General features: G+C 42.4%; 1 protein-coding gene across 3 annotated transcripts; it reads right to left on the bottom strand.

Annotated features, from left to right (window-relative positions):
- Positions 1-1285: 1285 nt before the first annotated feature.
- tfap4 (transcription factor AP-4 (activating enhancer binding protein 4)) lies at positions 1286-19494 on the bottom strand. 3 transcript variants are annotated; one of them, XM_010889436.5, is made up of 7 exons: positions 18277-19494; positions 13164-13374; positions 11726-11824; positions 8598-8786; positions 8100-8207; positions 4297-4464; positions 1286-4147 (listed from the first exon to the last, which is right to left on the bottom strand). In XM_010889436.5, the coding sequence occupies exons 1-7, from the start codon at positions 18363-18365 to the stop codon at positions 3992-3994; spliced, it is 1020 nt and encodes a 339-aa protein (XP_010887738.2). In that variant the 5' UTR covers positions 18366-19494; the 3' UTR covers positions 1286-3991. The 3 variants fall into 3 exon arrangements, with proteins under 3 accessions (XP_010887738.2, XP_010887739.2, XP_010887740.2); XM_010889437.5 differs by having other exon boundaries at positions 13209-13374; XM_010889438.5 differs by lacking the exon at positions 8100-8207.
- Between the last annotated feature and the right edge of the window lie 931 nt (positions 19495-20425).

Raw genomic sequence — 20425 nt, 5'->3', positions numbered from 1 at the left:
TGAAAGAGAAAGGGAGAGAGGCCACGAAAGAGCGAGAACGAGACTGAAAATAAACACCGCAGACACGCTGGATAGTAAGCTTCCGGGGAAGTGCCGTACTACCTACTGGAGACATCCGTGTAGATATTCATCCTGTGTCACGAATGCCACTGACGGTGGGCCTTCTTTATTTAGCACTCAACCAGCCAGTCTGAGGCTCGATCCAGGGGGTGGAGGGCCGGTCACAAAGGGACACTCGTACCCAAACCTGGAGGTTGGTGGACGAGCCAACGGGAGAGAAGGCAGGAGACAGAACCTGGTAAAGGATCTCCCCCATTTCTTGACTACAACTCGTGCCATATCAGACATTGCATTCCCTTAGTCGTATCTAGTTTGAACCACTGCAACAGTTAGAAAACATTTAAGTAAAACGCAAACACACTTGCAAGGCAACATACACCAATCAGCCATAACATCATGACCACCTACTTAATATCATGCATTTCCCCCTTTTGCCGCTAAAACAGCCCTGACCCGTGGAGGCATGGACTCCACTAGACATCAGAAGGTGTGCTGTGATATCTGGCACCAAGACCTTAGCAGCAGATCCTTTAAGTCCTGTAAATTGCAAGGTGGGGCCTCCATGGATTGGACCTGTTTGTCCAGCACCTCCCACAGATGCTCGATTGGATTGAGATCTGGGGAATTTGGAGGCCAAGTCAACACCTTGAACTCGTTGTTGTGTTCCTCAAACCATTCCTGGACCATTTTTGCTTTGTGGCAAAGACTAGGAATACCCCACAAGGGCTGCAGTTTTGGAGATGCTCTGACCCAGTTGTATAGCCATCACAATTTGGCCTTTGTCAAAGTAGCTCAGGTCCTTATACTTGCCAATTTTTCCTGTTTCTAACACATCAACTTTGAGGACAGAATATCCACTTGGTGCCACTATAATGAGATTATCAGTGTTATTCACTTCACCTGTCAGTGGTCATAATGTTATGGCCATAACAATAGCATTCACAGAAATGAGACAAACTTGTAAAAAACAAAGTACAAACTTTATTATTCTGTCTTTACAAAGGCACAAGCCTCTTTATCCTCGCACAAGTTTTTTCTTCTTAAAAAACAACAAAATATAATAGCTTGTCAATGACCGTGTGGACTGACTGTCCTTCCAACAAACATTATCAAGACCAGAAGAAATGGGGGAGGAAAAGAGGGAGAGTGATGGAAAAAAGGAAAGGTGATGGAGAGAGAGAGAGAGAGAGAGAGAGAGAGAGAGAGAGAGAGAGAGAGAGAGAGAGAGAGAGAGAGAGAGAGAGAGAGGAGGGAAAGTAAGGGAGAAGGGAGAGGGTGAATGAGGGAGGGAAGACAGGATGAGTGTCATGTTGAATACAGACAGAGCGATGGAGATGGGAAAACGTGTTTCTCATTAGACTGGTTCAGGTAGTACCTCTGTTTCAGTCCATTTGGTGGATATAGTGGATATATGAAAGGGTCAGACACAGGGACAGTAAGGGATACACAGCTGTGCGGTTTTACTCTCACAGCATATCAAGAGCTTCAGCTGAGGAGAGGTCCCCTTTAAAAAAAATAATAAGGGGAACCCTCCAGCCATATTGAACAGTAAGTGCTTCAGAATCATACACCTCCCCCCCCCCCCCCCACAATGTCATGTCCATGTATGCATCTTACAGAATATCTAAGAGCGGTAAACAACATACATGAAAAGTAAATGGGACAGTGCTTGGCTTCAGCAAAATAAACGTTTCAATGTGGTTGCTGAGAAGGGTACGAAACGGTTTCTGTAAGCATAGGAGAAAGCGTAACCAAAACAACATCCGCGCATTTTGTTCAGCAATCAATCTTGAGGCCTGCCCCGCCTCTCTGATCCATATCACAAGGTTTATAGAGGACAGACCTCGACAATCACTGGCCATTCCCAAATAATGGCAACTAACCGGTATAGGCATCCCTGTAGCCATGTCTGTTTGCCTCCTGGGTGAACAGTGGAGAGGTTCCAGGCGATACACAAAAATCCCCGGCGATGTGTGTGGTTTGGCGGGCTATCACAACGAAGTGGCTGTGAACTGTGCCAGATTCAATCAACTGTTGAAACCAGCAAGGTTAAAAGAGAGATGAGTTCATAAGAAACGGCCGTCTGTCCAGCAGTGTAAAGGGCTCCCTCAATATGTAAAGGGGCATATCAAACAACATGCTCACAAACTCACATCAAATGATTTGACATTAACAACAGGATTCCTTTCTGTTTGCCAGCATTGTGCCCAAAGAATAATCCCTGGGAGAACAACTTTTGGTTTTTCCCTTGCGAGGTGCCAGTTGAAGATGCATAACAATACAGTAGAATGTTCTGGAATGTCCAAACCGAATAGCCTTTACATTTCCTCATGTAAACCAACAAACTGCAGTGGAACATATGCCGGCACTTGCGTATTGGGAGGGTGAAACGGGTCTACATTATCCGTCATATTCGACGGTGTTCAGGTTTCACTGTGGGTGTAGCTAGCGTCTCCCTGCGCATTACCAGCTGTGTTAAGGCGAGCCGCTGCCCCTCCGTCTCCATCCACATCCCAGGAACTATGACAGAGGACATTTCAGGTGGGCATATTCTGCACACCATCTGAAGACGTTTTAAGGACCTGACAATGTGAACTAACTCCTTGCCCGTCAAGGCCCCGGACTGTCTGTCCGTCTGCATGCAAAAATGTGGTCCCTGTGAGGACAATGCCACGAGGCATGACCAAAACACCTCAGAAAGAACCCTTACATAAAGAATGGCAAACATTCAGAAACAAACATGGAAGCGTGACACAGAGATATAACAAAAGCAAATGCATAGAGCGAAATGTGTGGTCGACCAACATCACTGAGGATCTAAAAGCCCGAGCTACAGGGAGATGTTTCCAAAAAGGATAAACGATGTCACCACTAGCCTGGACAACATGTACAATAGCTGGAACACACTGAATGATATACACAAACACTATATGGGACTCACTCAGAAGTGCCCATCGATTAGCTTATTCATTAAGCTAGATGCCGAAATGTGTTAAGCAATGAACGAAAAAGGCAAATTCGTGAAACAGATTTATATCTGAGGGGACCGACATACTTTTTTTAGTTCGGGGAATGCACCACCTAGATGAGTGTCTCCTGGGAACCCAGCCCAATGGAGTGTGATGTCACAACACAAGGGAATTGTCTCCCCGTAGCAAGCTTAGATGGAGCTGGGTTTATTACCTCCAGCTCCAACAACGTGGTGCCTTATATGTCGCCACATGTCAATCACTGCAATTCACCGTCCAGGGAGTCCGCTTAGCGGAATACAAGACGAAAGGGAACGTCTGTAATGTGAAACTCGGACAAAATCTCCCGGAAAACGTTTCCCGTTATTTAGGAGCCTAACAGGTGCGGTGCAGCTGATTTCCAAAGTCTCTTTGAATGCTCACAGTGTTTCCTCACTCCATGGAGCTGCTCCTCTGGGCAGATGTGGTGGAGAGACAGGAAGTGGAAGATTAAAAAGAGCTCTGGAGAGATGAGTGCTAATACTGGTGGACCTGTAGGGCCACCTGGTGTGGGGGTTGTGGTGCTGATTGGTGTCCACCCATGCCAGGGCAGTCTCTTCCTGGCTAGGCATAAGTTGCTTGGTTGGTTGCGGAGTGGGTGAGAAAGAGTCCACGTTGGATGAATGAGCAGGAGTGTGAGACCTCCGTCCTCAGAAAGACTCCTGGAGCAATAGGACCCAGATTAGAAGACCTTTCTATTGATGAATGAACAAGTCTTTCATGTCCGGTTTGAAAAAAAGCAAAATAGCAGAAAAGGAAACAGAAAGAGAAGACAGTGCATGTGTGTGTGTGTAAGCATCCAGTTACGGTAGCCTATCCTAGTGTGTGTGTGTGTGTGTGGGGGGTCTGATCTGTCTATCCAATCTAATACATCTCCATGTAACCAGAGCATTGTGGGTAGCCCGTGCGGGTGATAGGATGCCTCAGGGCAGTGAGCAATCCTCTAGCCCCTCGCAGTCAGACGCCGTGTCTGACCCCGCCGTTTCTGTGAGGGCGTGGCCTGGGGTGACGATCACTGCCCGCCTCTTCTCCTCCTCCTCACCCACCTTCTCCTGGATGCTCTCAATGTGCTGGATGGCCTGGAGAGAAAGGCAGACAGTCAGGGGGAACACTGACAGACGCAATGACAACAGCACCCTCTGGTGTACACGTGGGGAAATGCATTTGTCATACAAGTGGCAGCTGTGGTAGTTACACACCGACTGAATGGATTTTCTGGGCGTCTCACCTGCACAATGGTGTCCAGGTTCTGGCGAGATGTGGACACTGTGTTGATGACTGAGGCCGGGCCCATGGTTACCACATTCACGTGATGGGGAAGGGGGGCAGGCGCGGGAGCTGGGACGATGACTGTGGCATGGTGGGTGGGAGCGGGGGGCGACCTGGGGGCCCGTGCCTGGGGGGTTATAAAACAACTTAACACTGTGCCTGTGGGGGACTAGAAGAATCGGGGCTATGAATCATACTGCAATGCAAACAAATATACATTCATGTCATCAAGATTAAAGTATGTGCCTTGCAAACTGGTCCCCTTAAAATCAGTCATTTGAATCAGTCAATTTGAACATTAATGGTTCTGTCCTGAATGACAGACTTAGAAGTTTGGGATTGTTGTCATCATGGCAACTACCCCATTAATGTTACTCATCACAACTTGTCACACTAAGCAGACAGGTGTAAATGGACCTTAAAGACTGTCCAAACTTTAAAAAAACAAAAATCTCCAAAAAACCCATGACTAAAAAAACAACATTTGTATAAATGCAGCCAGAATTAAAACAACAGGCTACATAAGTGTTATGTATGTAGTAGCGCGAAAATTGACATCTTCTTAACAGCTCTTTCTTAGTAGCTTCTGGTGCCCTCTGGTGGACAGCGTGACCAATGGCTGTGGCTTCAGCGGATAGTGAATATTGGGCCAACTTAAAATGCAATATAAAAGGGATTTCTCTTCATTTTTCCATAAAACCTCATCCACATTTTCAAAGTTAAGTTGCAAAAACAAATCCCTTCTCAGATAACATTTTAAGTTGGGTCTCACATAACCGGTTAGGTGATCATCTAAGTTCAGGTGAATAGAATAAAATGAGGAATTGAAACAAGGAGTTTCACCCTCACCCTATGCAAGTTACAGGCTAGTCAACAGGCTACATTCCCCTTCAGAAATGTGAAAGACACAACATTTTCATTACCTGTACAAAGCACCAGTACTAACGCTGCTTGTCCTGTCAGCCATCCCACTCAGGACAGTTCTACATTAGCATTCATGTTCATGCCTGTCTTCGGGAGAGGATGTCTACTGTCGTAATGAACGATAGAGAAAGGTTGAGAGATGGGCAGACATCAGCGACCTGGATTCCAGGGCTGTCAGGGACGCAGTCGGAACATAACGTGATCTGTACTCTTGAAGTGGAGAGGCGACGGTAAATGTGTCAGGACCGTTGACAGCCACGCTAAACCTACAGCTCAGCTGTATGTCACGCTCAGAAAGGTTATGTTACGGTCTGCCGATTTGGCGTCTTGACGCCGCCTGACATAATAGTGTCACATCGGTGATCAGTTTCAGTTCCTGCTGCAATTCAGTGCTTATTTGACTAAGAATACATGTAAGCAGGATTTGAATTTCCTGTCTACACCATGGCCCACTGCATACAGAGCACTACAGAGTTCCTGTTATGTCCTGTCTAACATGCATTGTGTCCGAAATGCCTCCAACATGACTGATTTCATTAGGTGGCTTAGAAGACTATAGCAAACATCAAAATATACTGGAAATAGAGCAAATAGGCTAACTAGATGGGAACATAAACCGCAGCGAGAATGCATGACTCCTCTAACAGCTTGTTGTATTCCGATAAGACCCGTCACTAACAACACGAAATGCAACCGCGGGGAAAGCACAGAGCTCTGCTGGCCTCTATGTAAGATCCCTGCTTGAATTGGCCTATATATTCCTCAACAACTAGGTCATTGGTGAGATCACTTTCAGAGGGATCTTACTCTTAACCTCCAATTACAAAACATTGACAACCAATCAAAAACATGTTTTCTTCAGAACCAGAAAGAGTTCTTGGAACGTTCCTGAGGCTTTTCTGAACAAACGGACGAGCATTCCAGTTGATGCTGACTACATTACTACATGTTGACTTGGGAGACAATACGACAGCAGTTACACAAAAGAAATAAAACACAAGGCAGGATCTTAGAGAGGAAAGTAAGAGCATGTGCTATGGTCTGCCCTGAGGTCGATGAAAGCTGCAGGTCAAACGGAGCCTGTTGTCTAACTGCTGCATCTAAAAGACATTTGTATATAATGTTTAAAGGCACGTCAACCATATTACTTGCCGTTGAAATAGACAAGCTGATATTGGTGAATAGTCTGTGAAAACAAAGTGTGTACCGGGATGCCTGGAGCATCAAATTCAACCAGGTGGAAAGGGGAGATTTGGAAAGTGTCCATGAGAAAGGAAATGATGGCGTGTTATAGTCAGATTATCTAACATGCGTCACGCACCACCGCATTTTGGCAAGGGATGAGCACATTCCTCAATGCAAAGCTGCGTTTGGCCTGCAGCACTGAGTTTCTTTGCATTCTCTGTGGATTCACATGTTAAAAAACCTGATACGGGGGGGAAGTGCATGGCTGCCCCCATTTTTGTAATGGGGCAGTAGAATTATTTTTCCATTCTCCAAAGTGCACAAGACAGCTGTCCGGAAAAAATATATATACTTGGCCTACTGAAAACGCAGGTGTATGCTAGGCCTTTAGAACATCACATTCATTTTCAAGTTCCACATTTTTATATTAAAATAAACCCACTGCCACAGCTCATCTCTTCTCCACACCACACGCTCACTCTGCTTGTCTGGAACATCCCCAGGTTGGTGGATGTGGCTTGAGTTCTGACACATGTCAGATGCCATCACACACACCCATATTGGAATGGGATGTTAATCTATGTTTGAACGGGTAAACTGGAGACACACACTTGGAAACATGTGTGAGTGATGTGTTAAGACAAAGGATCTATTCTGTGAAAACGAAAATGAAACAGTGAGAATAAGAACTGTATTTGAAGCACCTCTGACTCAGCCCTATTCTCCTGCATTCCTACATACTTCTGAAAGGTCTGTGTTGAGTCTTTTGAAAGGTATCCAGACCCCTGGTTTTTTGTTAAAAACATGTATGGTGTCTATGGAAACACACACATTTAAAAAGGGGTACTGATCAATTGGACAGAAAAATCTCTGTCAACCAAAATGTATTTTGGTCTGGGACAGAAAAATCATTACACCCCTAACTAAGAGTGGAACACACAAAATATATTTTTAAAAACTGTGATCTTTTTTTTTACTTATCAGGCAACAAAATGTGTCCAATCAACTTAATAGGCCATTCAGCTGATGGCACTGCTGTTCTTGCAAATTGGGCCTAGCAGTAAGAATGAAGCAATTTCAGGCTGCGTAAGTTGATAGAGCAGCTCTCAAAAGTATTTCCCTCCCCTTGGACTTCACATTTTACTGTGTAACAACATTAAATTAAATTGAATCAGTAGTTTAATCTGTAGTTATTACCACTGATCAGCTAAGAGTGATCAAGTCAAACCAATTAAGAAAGAGTAAAGGTCCACATACAACTTGACAAAGTTTGAACAGTTTTCAAAGAAGACTACACATCTGTATGGAGCAGATGTTGCCCAAAGCTGGTAGACGTATCTACATAGGCTCATGGCTGTAACTGCTGCCAAAAGTGCATCTACAAAAACGGACTAAAAAGGGTGAATACTTATCCAATTTTGTTTTTCTGTTTTGTGTTTGTAATTCATTTCAAACAATTCATAGATTTTATTTTTTCACTTAGACATCATGGAATTGTTTGCGTTGGTAATTCACAAAGACTCCCCTTAAATCCATTTTAATTTCTTGTCATATCACAATATGTGGAAAATACCAAGGGGGTGAATAATTTTAAGAGCCACTAATAAATATGTGTATGTGTGTGTAAGTGAGTGTGTTTTTTTTTTTAATTACCTGTGGGCTTCGGGTTGCGGTGCTGGCTCTCTCCTGGTGCTTGGAGTTAGTTCCTAACCCATGTTCAGGCAGAGTACCACCAGCACCACCCAACACCACACAGCGGACCTGAGGGGTTAACACAGTTGGGGCTCAGCCTGGAGACCACTACACCGTCACTGTATGGGCAAAACTGCTAATGACTGTGGTTTATTAAACCTTGGATTGGAGAGCAGGGTCTCCTTGGTTCTCATGCAAACAGAAAGAAGTTGCGCCTGAAAAAGTTACCCACAGCTTACATTAGCCCAAGAAGCTAGAACATGACAGTAAATAGGATGTCTGAAAAATTGGGAATTTGGGCAAATTTCCTCAATGCTGCAACCCAATGCAGGCCAAATACTAGCTTATCGCTTAGCTAATATTGCGTGTGACTCCAGTGGTAGTCATTAGTTATGCACCGGGTTTGGTTACAGTATAATGTGTGTGATGCCTTTTTCTCCCAGGTTTTTGTCTCGTTACCTCTTCCTGTCGCAAGTGTTCCTCCAGCATCATGCGGACTGAACGCTCTTTATCCAGCTGCTGCCTCAGCTCAATCATCTCCCTCCTCAGGTCCTCTGCCTTTTCCTCCTCCAGGATGTCCGGGGAACCGATCCCTTCATCCTTCTCCTCTGCCCCACGCCTCCTCTTTGGGGAAGAGCTGCTGAATTCCTGTTGGAGGGAATAGAGATGAGGGGGGAACGATTCAGCCACAGGAGATGTTATGGTAGGCTGGAGATTCCTTCTATTGCATGTATGCATATAATAGTCTATGGCTATGAGCTTGGGAAGAGAATAACTTGTTTGTTCTCATCTATACGGTTGATTCAGTAAATGACAATGCCCTGGGCAGCACTGCAGACCGAAATAAGGAACATGCTGCTCTGACACAGCAACACAGATTTTGGGCAGGTGTACAGGTTCATTTCACTGACACCGCCTTCAAATGCCATATTGAGTGGCCATAGTCTGAGGTGTTAAGGCTGCATTCAGGCACAGTCTCTCTGCAATAAGCGATGGCAAATATCATCCACGAGGTATGCAACAAAAAGAGATAAGCAGGGTGGTTGAGGGTGAAAGCCAGCTATGGTTCTGATGGAACCCCACAGGATGTCTTGGACCAGAGCCACCCCATCACAGATTTGAGGATGTGGGAGTGCCCATAGGGTGTCTGGAACCACAGCCACCCAATCAGAGATTTGAAGACATTGGAGTGCTCAAAGTGGAGTATTTCTGGAACCAGAGCCACCCAATTACAGTCTGAATAATGTGGGAGTGGCCACAGGTTGTCTGAAAACAGATCTGCCAGGGCACAAAAACAAGCAGGCCATTAACCAAAATATCCATGTAAGTGGATTCAGACCCAAAAACAAGTATTTGATACACTGCCGATTTTGCAGGTTTTCCCACATACAAAGCATGTAGAAGTTTGTATCATAGGTACTCTTCAACTGTGAGTGACAGAATCTAACAAAAAAAATCCAGAAAATCACATTGTATGATTTTTAAATAATTAATTTGCATTTTATTGTATGATAAGTATTTGATATATCAGAAAAGCAGAACTTAATATTTGGTACAGAAACTTTTGTTTGCAATTACAGAGATCATATGTTTCCTGTAGTTCTTGACCAGGTTTGCACACACTGCAGCAGGGATTTTGGCCCACTCCTCAATAAAGACCTTCTCCAGATCCTTCAGGTTTCGGGGCTGTCCCTGGGCAATACGAACTTTCAGCTCCCTCCAAAGATTTTCTATTGGGTTCAGGTCTGGACACTGGCTAGGCCACTCCAGGACATTGAGATGCTTCTTACGGAGCCACTCCTTAGTTGCCCTGGCTGTGCGTTTCGGGTCGTTGTCATGCTGGAAGACCCAGCCACGACCCATCTTCAATGCTCTTACTGAGGGAAGGAGGTTGTTGGCCAAGATCTCGCGATACATGGCCCCATCCATCCTCCCCTCAATACGGTGCAGTCGTCCTGTCCCCTTTGCAGAAAAGCATCCCCAAAGAATTATGTTTCCATCTCCATGTTTCCTGGTTGGGATGGTGTTCTTGGGGTTGTACTCATCCTCCTTCCTCCAAACACGGCAAGTGGAGTTTAGACCAAAAAGCTCTATTTTTTCTCATCAGACCACATGACCTTCTCCCATTCCTCCTCTGGATCATCCAGATGGTCATTGGCAAACTTCAGACGAGCCTGGACATGCGCTGGCTTGAGCAGGGGGACCTTGCGTGCACTGCAGGATTTTAATCCACGACGGCGTAGTGTGTTACTAATGGTTTTCTTTGAGACTGTGGTCCCAACTCTCTTCAGGTCATTGAACAGGACCTGCCGTGTAGTTCTGGGCTGATCCCTCACCTTCCTCATGAACATTGATGCCCCACGAGGTGAGATCTTGCCTTGAGCCCCAGACTGAGGGAGGTTGACCGTTATCTTGAACTTCTTCCATTTTCTAATAATTGCACCAACAGTTGTTGCCTTCTCACCAAGCTGCTTGCCTATTGTCCTGTAGCCCATCCCAGCCTTGTGCAGGTCTACAATTTTATCCCTGATGTCCTTACACAGCTCTCTGGTCTTGGCCATTGTGGAGAAGTTGGAGTCTGTTTGATTGAGTTTGTGGACAGCTGTCTTTTATACAGGTAACGAGTTCAAACAGGTGCAGTTAATACAGGTAATGAGTGGAGAACAGGAGGGCTTCTTAAAAAAAAACTAACAGGTCTGTGAGAGCCGGAATTCTTACTGGTTGGTAGATGATCAAATACTTATGTCATGCAATAAAATGCTAATTAATTATTGAAAAATCATACAATGTGATTTTCTGGATTTTTGTTTTAGATTCCATCTCTTACAGTTGAAGTGTACCTATGATAAAAATGACAGACCTCTACATGCTTAGTAAGTAGGAAAACCTGCAAAATCTGCAGTGTATCAAATACACTGTATCTCCTCACTGTATCTTAACAATAACAAGGAATATGTATGTACATTTCTGTGGTTTGCTGTCTGCATCTACCTCATTTAACCAAGTTTTAAAGTGCTGAGAAGAGTAGATTGTTTCTGCTACTGAAATTTGCGATCTACTGAAATAACAGTATTCCAGAGATAACACTGATGGTATTGGCAAGAACCAAAATTAAAACAGAATGACACAGCAGTGCAAATCTGTTTGTAAACCCATAAGCTTGTTTTATGTATTTAAATCGCGTAATATATCACTGACAAGCAACGCAATCAATTATAGGTGTTGTTTTTCTTTTGCCCTCTAAATCATAGCTTTTTGTCTGACCAGAGTTGGTCATTTTCATGTAAATTTTGCATTTGAATGAATTTATGCGTGTCTCATAGCTCTCCAATGACCCCTTGGGGTAGGTCGGAGGACAGCAACCTTGATTGTGGTTGTTAGTTGGAGAATGCGCTCTCCTCCAGTTACTCCTATGGTGAAATACTTTTGGGTAAAATTAATGTGATAAGACTCAAAATTACTTGGTAGTATGTGCAGAGATAACCTGTCTTGATCTTGTAAGTTCATGAACACACTGTGAGTTGCTATAATTGCAAATCTGGGAGGGAAGTGAAGGGATAGGGATTAAACCAGTAAGGCAAAATGACCTGGATGAAGCGTTTAAGCTGGTTGTTCTGCTGCAGTAGCCTTGTCTTCTCTTGCTCCAGAGTGAAGATGTACTCTGCTGTCTGCTGCAAAATGGCCGCCTGAAGAGGAGTGGATACAATTACAACCGCAGCAAAATTACACATTCGCAGTAGGACTGCACGATTTAGATAAAATACTGGATTGCAAAATGTTTTGCCAAAATTACATTTTTGATGGTGATTTATTATTACCATTATGATTTACGATTTTCAAACAGGGTGTTAACAGCATAGATAAAAACAGAGATCATAGAAATCATAGCCAACATAATGTGATACTAAACTGAATAAAAAACTGTTAATGTTAAGTAGTGTGGGGGGACGTTACTACTTATAGTTCACAAAAAGTAACAAGTTACTTGCTGTAGAAAGTTACTTAGCTGTTACTTTAAGATCAGTCCTTTGATTCTATATTCACATGTTGGGTACTTTTAACGGGACATCGGATAATTACGTAGTCAGTGTCACTCACCAGCATATTACATTATCAATCATTATACAGCAAGAGTGACCAATCCAATTATCTCAAGAAATCATATACCATAATGACAAACAATATTTTGTCAAATGAACGAAATGAGTCGAAAGATGCGTTTTTTTCACTGAATAATTCGAAAAGATCCAAATCAGTAAAGTGACTGGAACTTCCCATCACTAGTTGTTAATGGAGGATAGGAAAGCTATGTAGAAGCTGTTTAGGTTGCACTGAGGGAAATTGAGGAATAAATTATTTATTTGAAAAAAAAATGTGTAAGGGATTACTTAAATTAAATAACTTACGTTACATTACTCATTACTTTGTAACGCATTACCCCCAACACTGATGTTAAGTGCCTTTAACACTTATTAACGTAGGTGCACCCTGTTTCAAAACTTAATGCAATGGCATTTGCTATGTTTGTTCTGTTGCCACAGCTAGTTACTATCTCAATACTTGATATTTTCTCCCATATTATGTATGTTTGTAGGCACCTGCATTGAAGAACAAGCCTGACAATCTGACAGACATCAAGTATGTTGCTACTGTAGACTTTGATCAACTAACCCACTAACTGTCCCTCTCTCTACCCTACGTCTTTGTCGCTTCATGCTGAGCGATCCCTCCAGCGTCCTCCCAGTTAAAGCTCTTCTCAGTCCTGCCACCATAAATGTAGGGCCAGCCTCCCCCTGACATTAGGACAGCAACCATAAATCTTACTTAACTCAAAAAAGAAATATCAGCATCTCCAGACTTTGTACTTGTTTATAATGACTTTTTTTTTCCTTTTTTTTTTTACTTACTGCATTTCTGATATGTGGTTGTCGCACCTGGCTGTCTTAAGAAGAATGAATTAACTTGCTGTGGAATACCGTGTCTGCTGAATGACAAAATTGTGAATCAAACCAAAGTCTGACCTACCTTGCTGAGCTCTCTCTCTCCCTTCCTTTCCTCCCTCTGACCCACCTTGCTGAGTTTCTCTCCGTCGCTGTGGGGGATGAGCGTCTTGAGGGACTGGAATCCTGAGTTGATGCTCTGCATGCGCCGCCTCTCATTACTGTTGGCGATTTCCCGCCGGATTCGCCGTTCCTGATCACGCGCCGTCTCAGGGGTCAAGGGAATGTTGGCCAGGCTGGGGGGCGATGACGGCGAAAAAAGCGAAGGTTTAGATGCCAAGCAAACACACTTAATTACCTCGAATCACAATTTAACCTTTTACAATCTGTTTTTAATGTAGTAGGAACTTTTACAAATGAACATTGTGTGCAAGTGTGTGGTTACATTGTAATCAGAAAGTATTCAATCCCCTTCACTTTTTTCAGATTTTAAGAGCGAATGTCTCTTACTGACTGACTGACTAGCCCTTGTTAAATTGTGTAGAGATTAGAGATGTGGACTGCCATGTAGGGGACAGGTGTTCGAGCCTCACCGCAGTCAAAGCAAATTATGCATTAGCATTTGTTCAGGATACACAAAAACTTTGCTGGCTAGCACCTTTAATAACCATGTTATAGTAAGCCTAAAATAAAACTGTTTACGGTTATATTTCGACTAGTTCTAGTGGATTTTCAAAGTACGCATCCGTGCATGCTTTTTGGGGTAATATAGATCACATGATTCTCTTGTCTTTTCACTTGACGAAAAAGTCAGTTATTGTCACCTATATGGATTGATACAATAACTATGTCTTTCATGAATTAAAGAAAAACTAAAATTGTTGTGCCATAAAATGAAATAGCTTTGGCAGTGTAAAGTGAATCTTCAGTCTTGTTAGCAATTGCTCAATTCTTATGACTATTCCAAGTAGTAAATTAGATACTAGTAAGCCTATTACTAGCTAATAAGCTGTTAAACAGCCAGTGGCAAAATCCATAGAGTTCATAGATGCTATGTATGTTTGAAGGAAACGTCAGTTTAACACAACACTTAATGGTGTCTGGCAAAATATCCAAAGTGATGTTAATGTGTGAAAAAAGTATCTAATGTCGAGATGCTACACTGACACTGAACACACATATAGCCTAGTGGTGAAGTGGTTTAAGACACAGCCATGTAACATGGGAGACCCATGTTTGAATCCAGTGAGGGCAACAACATTCATCCCTTGTAATTGTGGGCTAGCTGAACTAGGCTTGCCGGATTCCATTTCTTGTTTTTATATGCCATCGCACTACACAAAATACCACACATTGAAAAAGCAAAAAAAGTTGTTTTGCACCAAATGTATTGACAATAAAATAATGAAATATCATGCAGATAAGAATTCAGACCGTTTATTAAGGACTTTGTGGAAGCGCCTTTGGCGACAATCACAGCTTCAAATCTTCCTGGGTATTTCTAACAGCAGCTATACACACCTGGATTCGGGCAGTTTCATTCGCCCTGGCTGATGCGCTCAAGCTCTCAGACTGGATGGGGAGAGTCAGAGATTTGCTATCTCGAGGTCACCCCGCAAATGTTCAGTATGGTTTAAGTTTTGCTGGGCAACTCAAGGACATTCAGACTTTCAGTCCCAAATTTACTCCAGCATTATTTTGGACTTGAGGTTGTGGCCGTGCCTAAAGAATCTTCAAGGACCTGCATTTTCCATTTGTCTTTTGTCAATTCTGAACAGTCTACTGGTCCCTGCCACTGAGCAGCATCAACATAACATGATGTTCCAACCACCATACTTCCCTTAAGGGGTGGTATTAGCCAGGTGATGACTGGTACCTTGTTTTTGCCAAATGGAGCACTTGGCATTCAGGCCTAAAGCTTTGTTCACATGGTAGGCCCTAATTCTCAAATCCATATTATTTTTAAAAGCAATTTTGAATATTAACGGTTCAAACTGAATTTACAAATGACCAAACAGTGAAGTCTGAGCTACACGATGCGTTAGAGGTTAATGGAACGTACTCCAAACAATGGAAAGTTCATGCCAATAGGTAGAATTGGAAAAAGCCCTTTGGGATAAAAAACATACAACATACAACATATCTCCAGACACAGGACACATACCCAGATATCAGATTTGTATTTGATTTAAAACCACCTATGAATGTGGTTTTGAATGTGCATTGACATCTGAGGTTCAGACGGCAGACAACTTCAAACTGCCAGTGTGAACAAACTGTAGTTCGATTTTGGTGTAATCAGAACAGAGAATGTTCCTAGGATTTCATTGTTTGGTTTTTCCTCTGACATGCATTGTAAAGTGTGGGACCTTATATAGACATGTGTGCCTTTCTTAGTCATGTCCAACAGGGCTCAACCATACAACAATTTCACTTGCATATTAAACTAAAAATGTTTGTGCGCGAACATATGAAATAAAAAAATCGCTCATGCAAGAGTGCCAATTTCAACCACAAAGATTACAGCTAAAATGCACTTATACACATCAAACACTGTAGGCTCCCAGCTACTATCTAAGAAACATTGTTTACCAACTATGGTCTTAAAAGCAAAGCCAAACAGGATGTCCAGCAAATTCATTTTCAGCATGTTTCTTATCGTCTGTGGTGAATTTGATCATCAGCTGAAACGAGCTACCGGGCGTGTCTATGCATAATCTGTAAACATTAACTCAGTGCAGCAATTGAACCTGAGTTAATACATCATTTACATATATTTCTTATTTCTAAAAAACAGCAGCAGCAGTAGGCTACATTTATCAAAGACCACACATGTATTTTTTGCCAGAGGAGCAATGAAAGGCCCAGATTCAATATTAAAGGATAATGTTCCAGAACTATATTTTTGTGTTTTAATAACTGAAATGGACACTCATTTATGTATAAGATTTTGTCAGTTCTGTTCTTGTCCATAATTCTTGTGGTTAATTGACAGGACAACAATTAAAACTTAATTGTGCTCCTAAATGTGTGATCACAGAATTTTCAATTTTCCAAAATGCCAGCGTAAGGCCCTGTCCAATCGATTCTAGAAACGCCCCAACAATGCACACAGGATGCATCGGAGCTAAATTGAGTGTCATGGTGATTAATTAAAAAACGTACATACGTGAGATATTCCGTTTTATCAATTTTCAAAAAATCTGCACAAATGTATTAAATTGTGTATTTGCTTTAATGTTATGGGATATTGCATGTAGGGGTCCAAATTCTTTCTGAAGGGACTGTATGAAATAAACCATGGCAGAGAAAAAATCTCTGTTAAAGTTTAAAAGCAGATACTTAAAATACAATGAAAGCTAAAATTCCATGTCTTTAATATACCAATCTTGACTATGCCCAGAGAAAACATGAGAGTGCAGAACAGAAGAGGCTTTGCTAAGGGTTTTGCATAAAACCCCAGCAGACGTCTTTGCACAGCCCACTACACTATGTTGACGTTCCTGCTAGAACCCAGGCCAAACTCTATTGTCTCCAAACTCAGATATCCACATAGAACCACAGTGTGAACCGCACAGACTGTGAGAATTCCAACCATGAAATCATTCATTATTCTGTTTTGTACACTATGACACCCACACAGATTCGATTTTGGAGGAGACATTTTTAATTGAACTTCCTCTCACTTCCTCTGTATCAAACAGGGTATTGCTCGGAAGCTTTACAGTAGCATGGCTCTTATCAGTAGTGACTCAGCTGCCTCAGAGCAAACAGAGAACAATTGTGCAGACACAGATGGGGAGAGAGACCTTGTCTGCTGCTTCCTTACATCCCAGAAACCAGACTCTGCCAAATCACGACTGGCCCCATCACAAATACAACCAGTATAGCGTGACAGACTAGACCGGGAAAAGCATATTACTGGGTTACTTTAAACATAGTCCTTGATTAATATAAACAAAATGCTAATCATTGCAGTGCAAGCATAACAAACAAGATATTAATGGATTTTCGTAAATACATGTGGGAAAATATAAAATGATGGGTTTTATCATATGCCATGGCCACATATTCCTAGCAAGAAGTGTTACGAGTACAATTTCAACTTTGTTATCACATACATTCGGATGTGTAAAAAAAAATTGAACTACATTTCCCAGACCACGCGCATCGACTAATTTATCCCTCCGCCTCTCTCTCTCGAGAAAAGGTTGCAGACGCATTGACGGGCCTCATGACACACACCCCCTTATTAAAAAACACAATTTATTTTTCAATCGATTGCGAATGCAGAATTCTTCATACAAACACCGGATAAAATCGATCGATTTAAATGTAAACACGGCAAATTCATTTCCACAATTTACGCAACCCCCTACATTACAGGTTTCAAAAACAGTAATCGAGCCCTCCGCCATTACAACAATGCGAATTCGCTTCCTCTCCGCCTGTCCATGCGGCAGCATGGCTGAGCTGCGGGATAAAAGACGCAGTGCAAATTACACTAGAGTGGATGAAAATATGGCCAAGAATACCAACAAAACCGCAATGCTATCGCATGAATATGATTGCTTGAACTTTCACGGTTTGAATTTCCCGTAAATTATTAGGAAATGTGAAGGTACCGGTGGCAAGACGACGGCAGATGCCCCACCACTTTAGCACAAGCCACAAGCATGGCCGCACTGCCCACAATAACTTCAGCGCGCTATCCCCAACGAACTGAGCAAACAGTCAGTACCCCCGTAGGACTTGAGAGTGGGAGCTAAACTCTGGTTAACCGTTGGGATAAATACAGCTACTCCTGTGTAATATTGTAGCCATCCCTAAACATAAATCAAACAGTTGTGAAAATACCTAAACGACCAGGAATCACTCGCAACAGATCAGCGTGTGCATGTAACCACGTGGTTTATGTTTGTTAGCTACTAAATGTATCGACTTCGTAAATAAATAGATAAAGTAACGGTAAAATTACGTGACCCAGCTCTGAACCTTATCATCTCCTACCTACGTTTTGTAAATAATCGCATTTTAATATAGCTAATAGTCGTCCCGTCCATGATGTGGGTCGTGTACACAATAACAGAGAGCTCAAATCAAGCATGTTGCCACACCACGGTCGCTAAGTGCGCACCAGAGCAGAGATAGCTGGTTAAACACATTCATAAGGTGAAATGGATAAAGTGCATACACACCTGCAAAGACCCCCAATGACTTCTTTTTCTGTTTTTCTAAAATGTTGCAAGGAGGGCACCTTCTGAGCTGGTACCATAAAATACTCCATGCTTTCCTCTCCAGTTTTGATTCCCCCAAATCCTGTTTCAAAATAATTCGTATTTAAAAAAAAAAAAAAAAAAGGGTTCCAGTCTTCAAATGCAAATTCCTTTGCTTAATGATCTACCAATTATTTCATAATAGAAATCCTTGCACGAAGTAGCTGAGTGCTCGGAGTTGTAATGTTACTCTACTTCCAGCTGATGGGGTTCCCTCGTTGTGTGTGGCGCTCTATCTATCTATCTCCCTCCCTCTCTCTCTCTCCTTCTCTCTCCTTCTGCATGTACTTGTATGTGTGTAGTTGCAGCTGATCGGATGTCTTTCAAGGCGGGAAACAGCTGGTAGGAATCACACAACTCTACCAAAAGCCTCCTTCCGCGGAGAGAGGGACTGCATCATGTAAACAAAGGACTATTTAAATCTACCTTTGAGCAGGCAAGGCACGTAGTCTGCTGGATTACATTTTAGTTCACATTTATAATGTTCTGCAATGATTGATTCTAAGGAACGTTTATGGAATTTTTCTAATACTGATCAGCTGAACGACAATTATGATGAAAATATATTTTCTCGATATATCATGTTTCTATACATTAACCCTATATTTGAAGAATGAAAATGTTGGCATGGCATAATATTATTGTTATAAATGTTATTTGAAAATATTTTCGAAACGTAAATTTTAGAGCGGATGATAACAGACTCTTGTAGGGGCGTGCACTGGTGTTTCTTCGCGGCTGTGAAGTGAACCAGCAGGATCAGCTGACGAATTGGCAATGCTTATAAAAACAGCAACCAAACAGGGAGGGCTAGAATCGGGAGAGTAAAGGAAGGAAAAGGCGCCGAGAGAGGTTGACATTGAACAGCTGAACGTGTTCACCATTTTGGGTTAAGGGAGGAGGACAATTTTGAATTACCTAATCGCTACTCCTGCCTTATTGGTGCGTGTTGTAAGGGCAGAACAGACCCTGAGCTACAAAATGGGAGCGGTACCCTTGCACCCGGAAATGTGTAGTCCCTAACGTTTGTAAATGTGGTCTCCGGTTGTTTGCTGTAGCAACAATTTGCAAAACACTTGCTGCTCCTGCTGTTTGAATGGTTGCTTATATGTTATTACTGCTTTATAAAATAATCTGACCCCTCCGAATTGGGAGCACTCTGCCAGTTTTGAACAGAATAATGACTATTTATTTCTTGAAATCGCCAACAATATTATGTTTCTTATAGATTGGTTATTTTTGTCATTTTGCGAAGGCTCCCGCCCAGAAAGACAGTATGCTGAATGCCTACTTCATATTCTTTCACATGTCCTCAATAGAAATTGTACCCTCAACCCTGGCGTTGCAAGCGCCATGATTTGTGGTAAACCAGACAAAATCTCTATAAAATATAGATTATATAAAATCATGACAACCTCAGTGACGGTCTGAATAAAAAGCCACCCGTTTATCGCCTGTTTTGTGCTCACTACAGATGTGTAGAAACTCAGGGTGGAACATTTCTGGTATAGTTTGGCGGTGTATTCACGTGTGTTGTGCCAGCCATGCCAGACCCGCTGCTCTGTTAAGGAAAATGTAGCTACACCTCCGACTTCGCTGTGTTCTACAACGCACTGCTCCCCAACGCCATTGCTTCAGGATCATATTGTGGTGCTGAAAGTCTGTGCAAACTGGTGGGAGGGTTGATGTCTGGAACGGGCGGGTGTTCAGAATAACTTCAAATTGGAAGTTTTACGCCATATCCGATACCAATCGATTTTCTCTGAAGTCTTAACAGGCAAACACGACAGGGATATATTAAAGTGAATTTCAAAAGTATACTACAACCCCATTTCCCAAAAATGTGGGATGCTACGCAAAATGCTAATAAAAACAGAATGCAATAATGTGCAAATCATTCAACCCTATATTTAACTGAAAATAGTACAAAGACAACATATCAAATGTTGAAACTGAGACATGTCATTGTTTTTGGAAAACATGCCCATTTTGAATTGCAACACATAAAAAACAAAAATTGTAACAGAGGCAACAAAAGACTGGAAAAGTTGTGTAATGCTAAAAAAAACTA

Source organism: Esox lucius, chromosome 11 (genome assembly GCF_011004845.1).
Source record: "Esox lucius isolate fEsoLuc1 chromosome 11, fEsoLuc1.pri, whole genome shotgun sequence".
Taxonomy (NCBI): Eukaryota; Metazoa; Chordata; class Actinopteri; order Esociformes; family Esocidae; genus Esox; species Esox lucius.
Note: the sequence above shows the minus strand (reverse complement) of the source record. Positions and strands in the feature narration are given on the sequence as shown.

What these genes read in the sequence shown, in the direction of transcription:
- tfap4 (XM_010889436.5), bottom strand. Translation starts at nt 18,365, where the DNA reads ATGGAGTATTTTATGGTACCAGCTCAGAAGGTGCCCTCCTTGCAACAT. An exon ending in GTCATTGGGGGTCTTTGCAG is followed by an intron (nt 13,375 to 18,276) that starts GTGTGTATGCAC and finishes ATCGCCCCCCAG; the next exon opens with CCTGGCCAACATTCCCTTGA. An exon ending in GAGAGAGAGAGCTCAGCAAG is followed by an intron (nt 11,825 to 13,163) that starts GTAGGTCAGACT and finishes ACTCCTCTTCAG; the next exon opens with GCGGCCATTTTGCAGCAGAC.